Source organism: Centropristis striata, chromosome 7 (assembly GCF_030273125.1).
Source record: "Centropristis striata isolate RG_2023a ecotype Rhode Island chromosome 7, C.striata_1.0, whole genome shotgun sequence".
NCBI lineage: Eukaryota > Metazoa > Chordata > Actinopteri > Perciformes > Serranidae > Centropristis > Centropristis striata.
The window spans coordinates 388,589-399,888 of NC_081523.1; the positions used below are offsets into that span (position 1 = coordinate 388,589).

The window sequence follows — 11,300 nt, forward strand, 5'->3', positions numbered from 1 at the left end:
ACTGGTTTTAACTCCGGTAGGACCCTCTTTATTCTGGTTTTAACTCCGGTAGGACCGTCTTTATTCTGCTTTTAACTGGTTTTAACTCCGGTAGGACCCTCTTTATTCTGGTTTTAACTCCGGTAGGACCGTCTTTATTCTGCTTTTAACTGGTTTTAACTCCGGTAGGACCGTCTTTATTCTGCTTTTAACTGGTTTTAACTCCGGTAGGACCCTCTTTATTCTGCTTTTAACTGGTTTTAACTCCGGTAGGACCGTCTTTATTCTGCTTTTAACTGGTTTTAACTCCGGTAGGACCCTCTTTATTCTGCTTTTAACTGGTTTTAACTCCGGTAGGACCGTCTTTATTCTGCTTTTAACTGGTTTTAACTCCGGTAGGACCGTCTTTATTCTGCTTTTAACTGGTTTTAACTCTGGTAGGACCGTCTTTATTCTGCTTTTAACTGGTTTTAACTCCGGTAGGACCCTCTTTATTCTGGTTTTAACTCCGGTAGGACCGTCTTTATTCTGTTTTTAACTGGTTTTAACTCCGGTAGGACCCTCTTTATTCTGCTTTTAACTGGTTTTAAACCCGGAGGACCCTCTTTATTCTGCTTTTAACTGGTTTTAACTCCGGTAGGACCGTCTTTATTCTGCTTTTAACTGGTTTTAACTCTGGTAGGACCGTCTTTATTCTGCTTTTAACTGGTTTTAACTCCGGTAGGACCCTCTTTATTCTGGTTTTAACTCCGGTAGGACCGTCTTTATTCTGGTTTTAACTGGTTTTAACTCCGGTAGGACCCTCTTTATTCTGCTTTTAACTGGTTTTAAACCCGGAGGACCCTCTTTATTCTGCTTTTAACTGGTTTTAACTCCGGTAGGACCGTCTTTATTCTGCTTTTAACTGGTTTTATGTGGTTTTATTCTGGTTTTAGCTTGTTTTAACTCCGGTAGAACCGTCTTTATTCTGCTTTTAACTGGTTTTATGTGGCTTTATTCTGGTTTTAACTGGTTTTAACTCCAGTAGGACCGTCCTCAGCACTCCTCAGGATCCTCGTTTCACTCTCACAGCCACAGGCAAAGTCTCATGTGAACGGCTTGCTGTTGCTGAGAGCTTCAAGCATTATTTTCCCTGTCTCAAAGGTCTGATTCACAAAAGATATTAATCAAGGTCACGTTTATTCGTAGAGAACCTTATACACAACCAAGGTTGACCAAAGTGCTTTATATAAGTAGTGTGTACACTATGATGAGATTCTTCAGAGATTTATAACAATTAATACTAGTAATGTTATGATACTATATATTATGATTATGATTATATACTATATATTATGATACTATATAATATACAAGGAGCACACCTACAACAAGCATTCCTTTACAAGTATTTATTTATACAGCAACCTGTGACCTTTAATTTCTGGCCTTGAACAGAAAGCATTTTTGGCAAAACCATAATACCTATCATTGATCCGACTTCACTTTGAGCGTCCTGAGTTCTTCCTGAACATCTACATATGTTTTTTTTTTTAAGAAAAATAAAAAACAGCTTTGTTAGAGCGATCTAAAAAAACTGTTACATCTCCCTTTTTCAGAAATCTCCCTGTGTTTTTAATATGGGAGCCAATGAGGCTGTTGGTGGTGTTGGTGGATCATCTGTGCGTCCTACGCCCAAACTATAACTCTGACAGCTTTACCAGAGGATTGTGAGGGAGAAGACTAATTTTCCTAAGTTTCTATGTATAAATTATTTCTGTAGAGTGGAATTTGCGGCCTGGAGCGCAGTTTTCAAATTTATTTTTTGACAGTTTCTTCTCTCCCTCTACACTCTGGCGATGATGTCACACACTGTGACACGAACATTCCGTGCAATACACACCCATTATAATCTCAGAATTTCTCCAAAAATGATCATGGTCATTGAACAGGGATTGATAAAAAACTATATGACCTATCGAAACGTGGATTAATACACCGATACACAAGACTTGTGTCTACTGTTTAAAGTTTAAATGGAGTCTCTAGGTGAAATTATGCCGGAAAAGTAGACGTTTAAAAATATCAAATTTTGTTATTTTTCACTCATTTTTTTTCGGCCGTCCCATTCACTTCAATGCAAAATTTGGGGCAGTTTTTCGCGACTTACGTTGTTGAGTTTATTTATTTTAAAATAAGACATATCATAAACATAAATTCATAAACGCCCAATGTAACGTTTATGTCACATCACAGATCTTTGACATTTAGGGGAAGTATTTTTTTTCAAACATCATAAATGTGTTCTGTGTGGTATATCCCCCATAAGTTTCCTTCAAGGATAAAAAGATCTGGGTTCTTATGGGTTAAACCCTTTCAATCCTAATTGGTATGTTGATCTCCATAATGAAAGAAATAATACTTTAGGCTTTTATAAAATCAAAGGGATGTTCTAGATTAACACATTGCACCTTTACAACAGAAAGTTGACGTGTGGTTTGATCCAGGTGTGGTGGAATACCTGAGCAACGGAGGAGTGGCCGAGAACCACAAGGACTTTAAAGAGCTACGCTACAACGAATGTTTGACCAACTTCAGCTGCAACGGCAAGAACGGCAACTCAGACGGGAGCATCACACACAGCTTCCAGCTGAAGAGCGCCTACGACAGCAATCTGATGCCTTACACCAACTACACGTACGACTTTAAGGTAAAAACCAACTACACGTACGACTTTAAGGTAAAAACCAACTACACGTACGACTTTAAGGTAAAAACCAACTACACGTACGACTTTAAGGTAAAAACCAACTACACGTACGACTTTAAGGTAAAAACCAACTACACGTACGACTTTAAGGTAAAAACCAACTACACTTACGACTTTAAGGTAAAAACCAACTACACGTACGACTTTAAGGTAAAAACCAACTACACGTACGACTTTAAGGTAAAAACCAACTACACGTACGACTTTAAGGTAAAAACCAACTACACGTACGACTTTAAGGTAAAAACCAACTACACGTACGACTTTAAGGTAAAAACCAACTACACGTACGACTTTAAGGTAAAAACCAACTACACTTACGACTTTAAGGTAAAAACCAACTACACTTACGACTTTAAGGTAAAAACCAACTACACGTACGACTTTAAGGTAAAAAACCAACTACACGTACGACTTTAAGGCAAAAACCAACTACACGTACGACTTTAAGGCAAAAACCAACTACACGTACGACTTTCAGGTAAAAACCAACTACACGTACGACTTTCAGGTAAAATCCAACTACACGTACGACTTTAAGGTAAAATCCAACTACACGTACGACTTTAAGGTAAAAACCAACTACACGTACGACTTTAAGGTAAAAAACAAATACACGTACGACTTTAAGGTAAAAACCAACTACACGTACGACTTTAAGGTAAAAACCAACTACACGTACGACTTTAAGGTAAAAAACAAAGACATGTACGACTTTAAGGTAAAAAACAAAGACATGTACGACTTTAAGGTAAAAACCAACTACACGTACGACTTTAAGGTAAAAACCAACTACACGTACAACTTTAAGGCAAAAACCAACTACATTTACGACTTTAAGGTAAAAACCAACTACACGTACGACTTTAAGGTAAAAACCAACTACACGTACGACTTTAAGGTAACAACCAACTACACTTACGACTTTAAGGTAAAAACCAACTACACGTACGACTTTAAGGTAAAAACCAACTACACTTACGACTTTAAGGTAAAAACCAACTACACTTACGACTTTAAGGTAAAAACCAACTACACGTACGACTTTAAGGTAAAAAACCAACTACACGTACAACTTTAAGGCAAAAACCAACTACACGTACGACTTTAAGGCAAAAACCAACTACACGTACGACTTTCAGGTAAAAACCAACTACACGTACGACTTTCAGGTAAAATCCAACTACACGTACGACTTTAAGGTAAAAACCAACTACACGTACGACTTTAAGGTAAAAAACAAATACACGTACGACTTTAAGGTAAAAACCAACTACACGTACGACTTTAAGGTAAAAACCAACTACACGTACGACTTTAAGGTAAAAACCAACTACACGTACGACTTTAAGGTAAAAAACAAAGACATGTACGACTTTAAGGTAAAAAACAAAGACATGTACGACTTTAAGGTAAAAACCAACTACACGTACGACTTTAAGGTAAAAACCAACTACACGTACAACTTTAAGGCAAAAACCAACTACATTTACGACTTTAAGGTAAAAACCAACTACACGTACGACTTTAAGGTAAAAACCAACTACACGTACGACTTTAAGGTAACAACCAACTACACTTACGACTTTAAGGTAAAAACCAACTACACGTACGACTTTAAGGTAAAAACCAACTACACTTACGACTTTAAGGTAAAAACCAACTACACTTACGACTTTAAGGTAAAAACCAACTACACGTACGACTTTAAGGTAAAAAACCAACTACACGTACAACTTTAAGGCAAAAACCAACTACACGTACGACTTTAAGGCAAAAACCAACTACACGTACGACTTTCAGGTAAAAACCAACTACACGTACGACTTTCAGGTAAAATCCAACTACACGTACGACTTTAAGGTAAAAACCAACTACACGTACGACTTTAAGGTAAAAAACAAATACACGTACGACTTTAAGGTAAAAACCAACTACACGTACGACTTTAAGGTAAAAACCAACTACACGTACGACTTTAAGGTAAAAAACAAAGACATGTACGACTTTAAGGTAAAAACCAACTACACGTACGACTTTAAGGTAAAAACCAACTACACGTACGACTTTAAGGTAACAACCAACTACACTTACGACTTTAAGGTAAAAACCAACTACACGTACGACTTTAAGGTAAAAACCAACTACATGTACGACTTTAAGGTAAAAACCAACTACACTTACGACTTTACGGTAAAAAACAAATACATGTACGACTTTAAGGCAAAAACCAACTACACGTACAACTTTAAGGCAAAAACCAACTACATTTACGACTTTAAGGTAAAAACCAACTACACGTACGACTTTAAGGTAAAAACCAACTACACGTACGACTTTAAGGTAACAACCAACTACACTTACGACTTTAAGGTAAAAACCAACTACACGTACGACTTTAAGGTAAAAACCAACTACACGTACGACTTTAAGGTAAAAACCAACTACACTTACGACTTTACGGTAAAAAACAAATACATGTACGACTTTAAGGCAAAAACCAACTACATTTACGACTTTAAGGTAAAAACCAACTACACGTACGACTTTAAGGTAAAAACCAACTACACTTACGACTTTAAGGTAAAAACCAACTACACGTACGACTTTAAGGTAAAAACCAACTACACGTACGACTTTAAGGTAAAAACCAACTACACTTACGACTTTAAGGTAAAAAACAAATACATGTACGACTTTAAGGTAAAAACCAACTACGTCCCAAAGCACTCACAAGCGGCCCAGTCCTCCCGCAGCAGTCTCTCCCAGCTGCAGTCACAGCAGGGGATGTTAACCCCTCAGCATCCAGTCTGCAAATGAATCTTGCATGTGCGAAGTGGCCACTGGCTGGCTTACAGTCTGTTTTGGGTCACTGTTGCCAGATAAAGGAGGAGGGTTGGAATTGTGACAGACACATGGAGTTCTAAACATATTTTGGGTGTTTTTTACTGTCTTTTTGACATTTTTGTTTGGTGGTATGCCGTGTGATTTTTCTAATGTAAAATATGTGCCGTGGCACAGAAGAGGTTGGGAACCGCTGGGTTAGATCAGGTCATTGGCCCAGATGTGAATGCCGTGATGTCTTTGTGTCTGCAGGGCGTTATCGACTACATCTTCTTCTCTAAGACCCACATGAGTGTCCTGGGCCTGCTGGGACCCCTGGACAGCCAGTGGCTGGTGGACAACAGCATCACCGGCTGCCCCCACCCCCACATCCCCTCGGACCACTTCTCCCTGCTGGCCCAGCTGGAGCTGCAGCCTCCCTCGGCCCACCAACTCAACAACCCCCTCAACGGGCTGCACCTGCCGGTCCACAGGTAGTGCAGCCTGAGAGACAAAACACTGTCCGGTCCCCCTCCTCAGCCCTCCATCTTTATACAGGACCCTGTACAGTCCACCCATCATGTTAGAACTCAGACACCATCCGACCCTCCGACCCTGAGGCACACCTACTCTAAAGGAGTGAAGTATTCGCCCCTTTGTTGCTCCGTTTTCTGTTTGGTTGTTTTGCACACTGTAAATGTTTATTTTAATACTTTTTTTTTCTCCCCTTAAAAAAGGCTTGATACCAAATGTTGGGCTTGGGGTAGTGAGGTTGCCGTGGCAACCCCCCCAATGTTACTTGTTCTCTTGGGGTAGTGAGGTTGCCGTGGCAACCCCCCAATGCCACTTGTTCTCTTGGGGGTAGTGAGGTTGCCACGGTAACCCCCCAATGCCACTTGTTCTCTTGGGGGTAGTGAGGTTGCCGCGGCAACCCCCCCAATGTTACTTGTTCTCTTGGGATAGTGAGGTTGCCGCAGTAACCCCCCAATGCCACTTGTTCTCTTGGGGTAGTGAGGTTGCCATGGCAACCCCCCAATGTCACTTGTTTTCCTTTTCTGCCTTAGATATGATCAACAAACCTTAACTCATAATAATAATAATAATAATAATAATAATATCCACTTTTTAAAAAGAGAAACGACACAAACTGCAGTGATTAGCTGGATTTCAACTCCCAAATGAACTGACATGTATTTAATTTAATTTAATTTAATTTAATGGAAGGAGAAACACTACGAGTTAGGAATGTTTACCACCATGTCACAGACTTGTTTACAGCTGTAGTTTTTGTAAACACAAGTCCATATTTTCAAATATGATCGACCGGGAAACACCAAAATACTTTAATATTAAATGTGGAGAAGACGGGTGCTATTTTAAAGATTAAAAAGTACTGATTGGATGATTTTAAAGTAATCTAAGGACATTGTGAGACTAAACTGGTGCGTTTCATGTGTGAAATATGAAATATGAAATCATGTCGTGTAAGCTACTTGTGAATCACTAAATAGGACAGATGATATTGATGATGAATTGTTTTAGCAGGCTTTCACATAGACACTTATCAGGTCAAACTTTTTCTCATCACATTTCCGTATAATTTGGGATTAAGTCACCTGACTCAGGTAACGACCTGTAAGTCGCCTTGCAGCGCTGCGTGAATGTCACTGAGCTGCTGCGTTCACTTCTACCAAGTTTTTCTTCAATAATCCCTCTTTGATCATTGCTAAATATTTTACATAATGCTCACTGAAGTTCAGAAAACGCTCAGTACGAGTAGAAAACTACCACAGAATAATCAGGCCAAAGGAGCTGAAATCCTAAAAAATGATCCTAAATCCGAAAAAAATCCAAACTCTTTGACTTGCTTAGTCGATTAGTCGATTCTTACATCAATTAGTTGTTTGGTGAATAAACTGTATAAAAATATCAATGAGTGTTCCCAAACCACAAGATGACGTCCTCAAATCTCTTGTTTTGTCCACAAACCAAAGAGATATTCAGTTTATTGTCATAAAGGAACAAAGAAACCAGAAATATTGAGCTGAAATCAGAGAATTTGGACTTATTGTCTTAAAAAAAAAAAGCTGCTCAACCCAATTATTGGATTATCAAAATAGTTGACGATTCATTTAATAATCTGTTATTGTTTGATTAATCTAATAATTGTTTCAGCTCTACTGTGAATAAAAGACGTGGAATATGTTGGCAACAAATCGTGACGTTGACCAACAATCCGTTTATACTTCTAGCTTTAAAACACGTCTGGTCTTAAAGAGTGTCGTCCTGGTTCCCCAAAGAGTATCCCCACAACCGATGACTTTCACTCTGTCGACATTAAGATCATATTTATTTATTGGTGCCAGAAAAACAACAACTTCCTGAGCAGAATGTGCCAATGACTGGTGAGCAGGAGCTGAATGTATTTACCAAAGGCTCGCTCTGAATCTGCTCTGAGCCTGTAACGCTCCTGTGGACTTTGTATTATATTTGTGTGAGATGATTAGAAGTAAAAGCCCTTTCTGTTAGGTGTACCTCAGGGCGAAGCTATGCATCCAACAGTACCTCTCAAACTGAAGACTCCCAGAGTCCTAAGACCTAAAACCAAACAGGAAGCTATTGGTTTAAAAGACTTTATAAAGCACAGGTAATGTATGTTGTTGTTGTTGTTGTACAAGTCCCACGTCTTGGTACATTTTTTGATAAAACTGCTGCTGCACTTTTGCTCCATTGCCCAAAAATAATAACTTGGGAAATTTAGTCTAAATTGTTTAAATGTGAAAAGGTGCAAAAAGAATTCTGATAAATTTGGTTTAGACACTTTTTAAAACCATCGTCAGTAGGTTTAATTGGAAGTCAGACCAAACATTAAAAATACACATTTTTAGCACCTGTAGTGCTATTTATCAATCTAAATATTGATTGATAAATACCACTGCACATGTTTGATTTGGCTCAATATTAATGTGGGAATAATAGGATAAACAACAGGCGAGGACTGGCTATCAAAACTCCAGTTTTAGTACCAATAAAAAATGTATTTCAAGATTTTGAGAAGTTCTTTTTTTATTTTATGAAAAAGGCCCCATAGGGGTCAATGGGGACCTCCCATTGTTTAAACCAGTGGCTCCAGACGTGGAGTCAGGATTCATTCACAGGGGAGCAAACAAGACAAATCTTTCTGTTTTGTCACCTTTATTTTTCTGATCTTTGCATTTATTTTGTCCCTCCTCAATAGTTGGCATCAGATGTCAGTTACATTTTAACCCTTTAACCTCCTTTTGTATCCATTTAGTAATTGTAAAACAAAAACAAAAAAATTACAAACCACATTCTCTGACAATGGTAAAAATATTACTATACCAGCTTTTTCATTTAGTTAAAAATGGAATTAGTTGTTATAGTCATGATTTCCACATATTTATTCTATATAATTACCATATTTACTGGTCTCAGAAAGTGACAAAAACTACATACTTAATTAATTATTTCAGCATATTTATGATGGAATAACATTAAATGTTTCATATTTACAGCAATGAATGATGAAGTTATGATTTCATAGCACATAATTCATTATAATGACATTAGCTTAATACCGCTAAGCTAACCATAAAGCGCCAAATCAACCGTTTGGTTGAGATAGTTTTTAAAAAATGATTATACATTCATTACAGTTTTTTTGTGGAATCATTTAACATTATTCTGTTCAGTAAGGTGTCTAACAGGAGGATATGTAAAAAAAATTTACCTACCTTTCAAAATTTCGTTAAAAACAGAACAAATGTCTGGAGTGATTTTCTTGTTTCTGATTTCCTGGTTGGAGGCGGGGCTAACAGGCATTTAACTATTTAAAGACACAGAGACATCCAGCAGATTTATTTAGAAAAACAAACCTCATTGGTTACTCTAAATGTGCTCTACCATGTGGTTGAGCAGGCAGTTAAAGGGTTAAAAAGAAAATGACGTGTTAAATTGGCCAAATCTTTTGTTCAAATTTAGAATAATCAGGTTAGAGACTCAGTTGAAACAGTTTCCATGCCAGTTTTCGTACTTTATCCGACATGTCGCTGTACTTTGACACTTCTCGATTGGTGGAAAAAGTAAATATTGAGGTTTGACAGCCAGCCCTACCTCTGCAGGGACTCTATATAATAATAATAATAATATAATATATAATAGTAATAGCTACCTGCACATGCACTCAGTGTTTAACAGATCCGGCACATTTCACACTGTAGTGTCCAGTAAACTCTTTGAATTTAGTGAAATTAGTCAAAGCTTTTGCTCTGTTCAGTATTTGAAAAGAAAAGCCATAATTCTGGGATGAATGCTGTCGGCACAACATGGCACCCTGAAACCTTTAAAGCTTTAAACCGGATCAGTCCAGTATCGGCACCCTGAAACCTTTAAAGCTTTAAACCGGATCAGTCCAGTATCGGCACCCTGAAACCTTTAAAGCTTTAAACCGGATCAGTCCAGTATCAGAACCCTGAAACCTTTAAAGCTTTAAAGCTTTAAACCGGATCAGTCCAGTATCAGCACCCTGAAACTTTTGAACCTTTAAAGCTTTAAACCGGATCAGTCCAGTATCAGCACCCTGAAACCTTTAAAGCTTTAAACCGGATCAGTCCAGTATCAGCACCCTGAAACTTTTGAACCTTTAAAGCTTTAAACCGGATCAGTCCAGTATCGGCACCCTGAAACCTTTAAAGCTTTAAACCGGATCAGTCCAGTATCAGCACCCTGAAACCTTTAAAGCTTTAAACCGGATCAGTCCAGTATCAGCACCCTGAAACCTTTAAAGCTGTAAAGCTTTAAACCGGATCAGTCCAGTATCAGCACCCTGAAACCTTTAAAGCTTTAAAGCTTTAAACCGGATCAGTCCAGTATCAGCACCCTGAAACTTTTAAACCTTTAAAGCTTTAAACCGGATCAGTCCAGTATCGGCACCCTGAAACCTTTAAAGCTTTAAACCGGATCAGTCCAGTATCAGCACCCTGAAACTTTTGAACCTTTAAAGCTTTAAACCGGATCAGTCCTGTATCGGCACCCTGAAACCTTTAAAGCTTTAAACCGGATCAGTCCAGTATCAGCGCCCTGAAACTTTTAAACCTTTAAAGCTTTAAACCGGATCAGTCCAGTATCAGCACCCTGAAACTTTTAAAGCTTTAAACCGGATCAGTCCAGTATCGGCACCCTGAAACTTTTAAACCTTTAAAGCTTTAAACCGGATCAGTCCAGTATCAGCACCCTGAAACCTTTAAAGCTTTAAACCGGATCAGTTCTGCTTCATTTGCACATGATTTGACCTCCAGTTCTGATGGGGTTGATGATATTTGTGAGCATTTTGAGGCCTATACTTCACTCCTAAACTCACCTCACAGGGTTTTCTGATTTTGTACACCAGCTGTACATAAATTAAATCGCCTTTGAAGACGAGGCGTCTTTCACATCTGTAAGGGGAATGTACCATTCTCCAGTTTAAGGGGTAAATCAGAGATGTACCTGGTGTTTATTTTCTTTGATCTCATATGTGAAAAATACCATCTCCAGCTGTCTCTGATACTCTGTTAGAGACACAACTGGTCTCTGTCCAACTTTGTTTTTGAACTATGGGCATTTTCTGTCTCCAACAAACATGCAGTCTTTCAATTTGTACTTTGTACAATTCAGTATTAACAACTTTTTGAGAAAAAGAAGATAAATGTTCTAGGTTTAAAAGCAAGTCTGTCTTGATGGCTTTTAT

At 38.2% G+C, this 11,300-nt stretch overlaps 1 protein-coding gene and 1 long non-coding RNA gene across 6 annotated transcripts in view; one reads left to right on the top strand and one right to left on the bottom strand.

The window, feature by feature from the left end:
• The window catches only part of cnot6l (CCR4-NOT transcription complex, subunit 6-like), a 36,500-nt gene extending 26,533 nt beyond the window's left edge, over positions 1–9,967 (top strand). The window contains exons 11-12 of the mRNA XM_059337819.1: positions 2,466–2,668; positions 5,825–9,967. Coding sequence (XP_059193802.1) covers positions 2,466–2,668; positions 5,825–6,049 — 428 coding nt within the window. The 3' untranslated portion in view covers positions 6,050–9,967. The remainder of the gene's footprint in view (positions 1–2,465; positions 2,669–5,824) is intronic.
• LOC131975223 (uncharacterized) lies at positions 9,928–10,922 on the bottom strand. Of its 5 annotated transcripts, none has more exons than XR_009394707.1 (3): positions 10,467–10,922; positions 10,113–10,350; positions 9,928–10,004 (listed from the first exon to the last, which is right to left on the bottom strand). It is a non-coding gene; the product is annotated as an uncharacterized LOC131975223 (long non-coding RNA). The 5 variants fall into 5 exon arrangements; XR_009394706.1 differs by having other exon boundaries at positions 9,939–10,050; XR_009394704.1 differs by lacking the exon at positions 9,928–10,004 and having other exon boundaries at positions 10,026–10,350; positions 10,467–10,566; positions 10,613–10,922.
• Between the last annotated feature and the right edge of the window lie 378 nt (positions 10,923–11,300).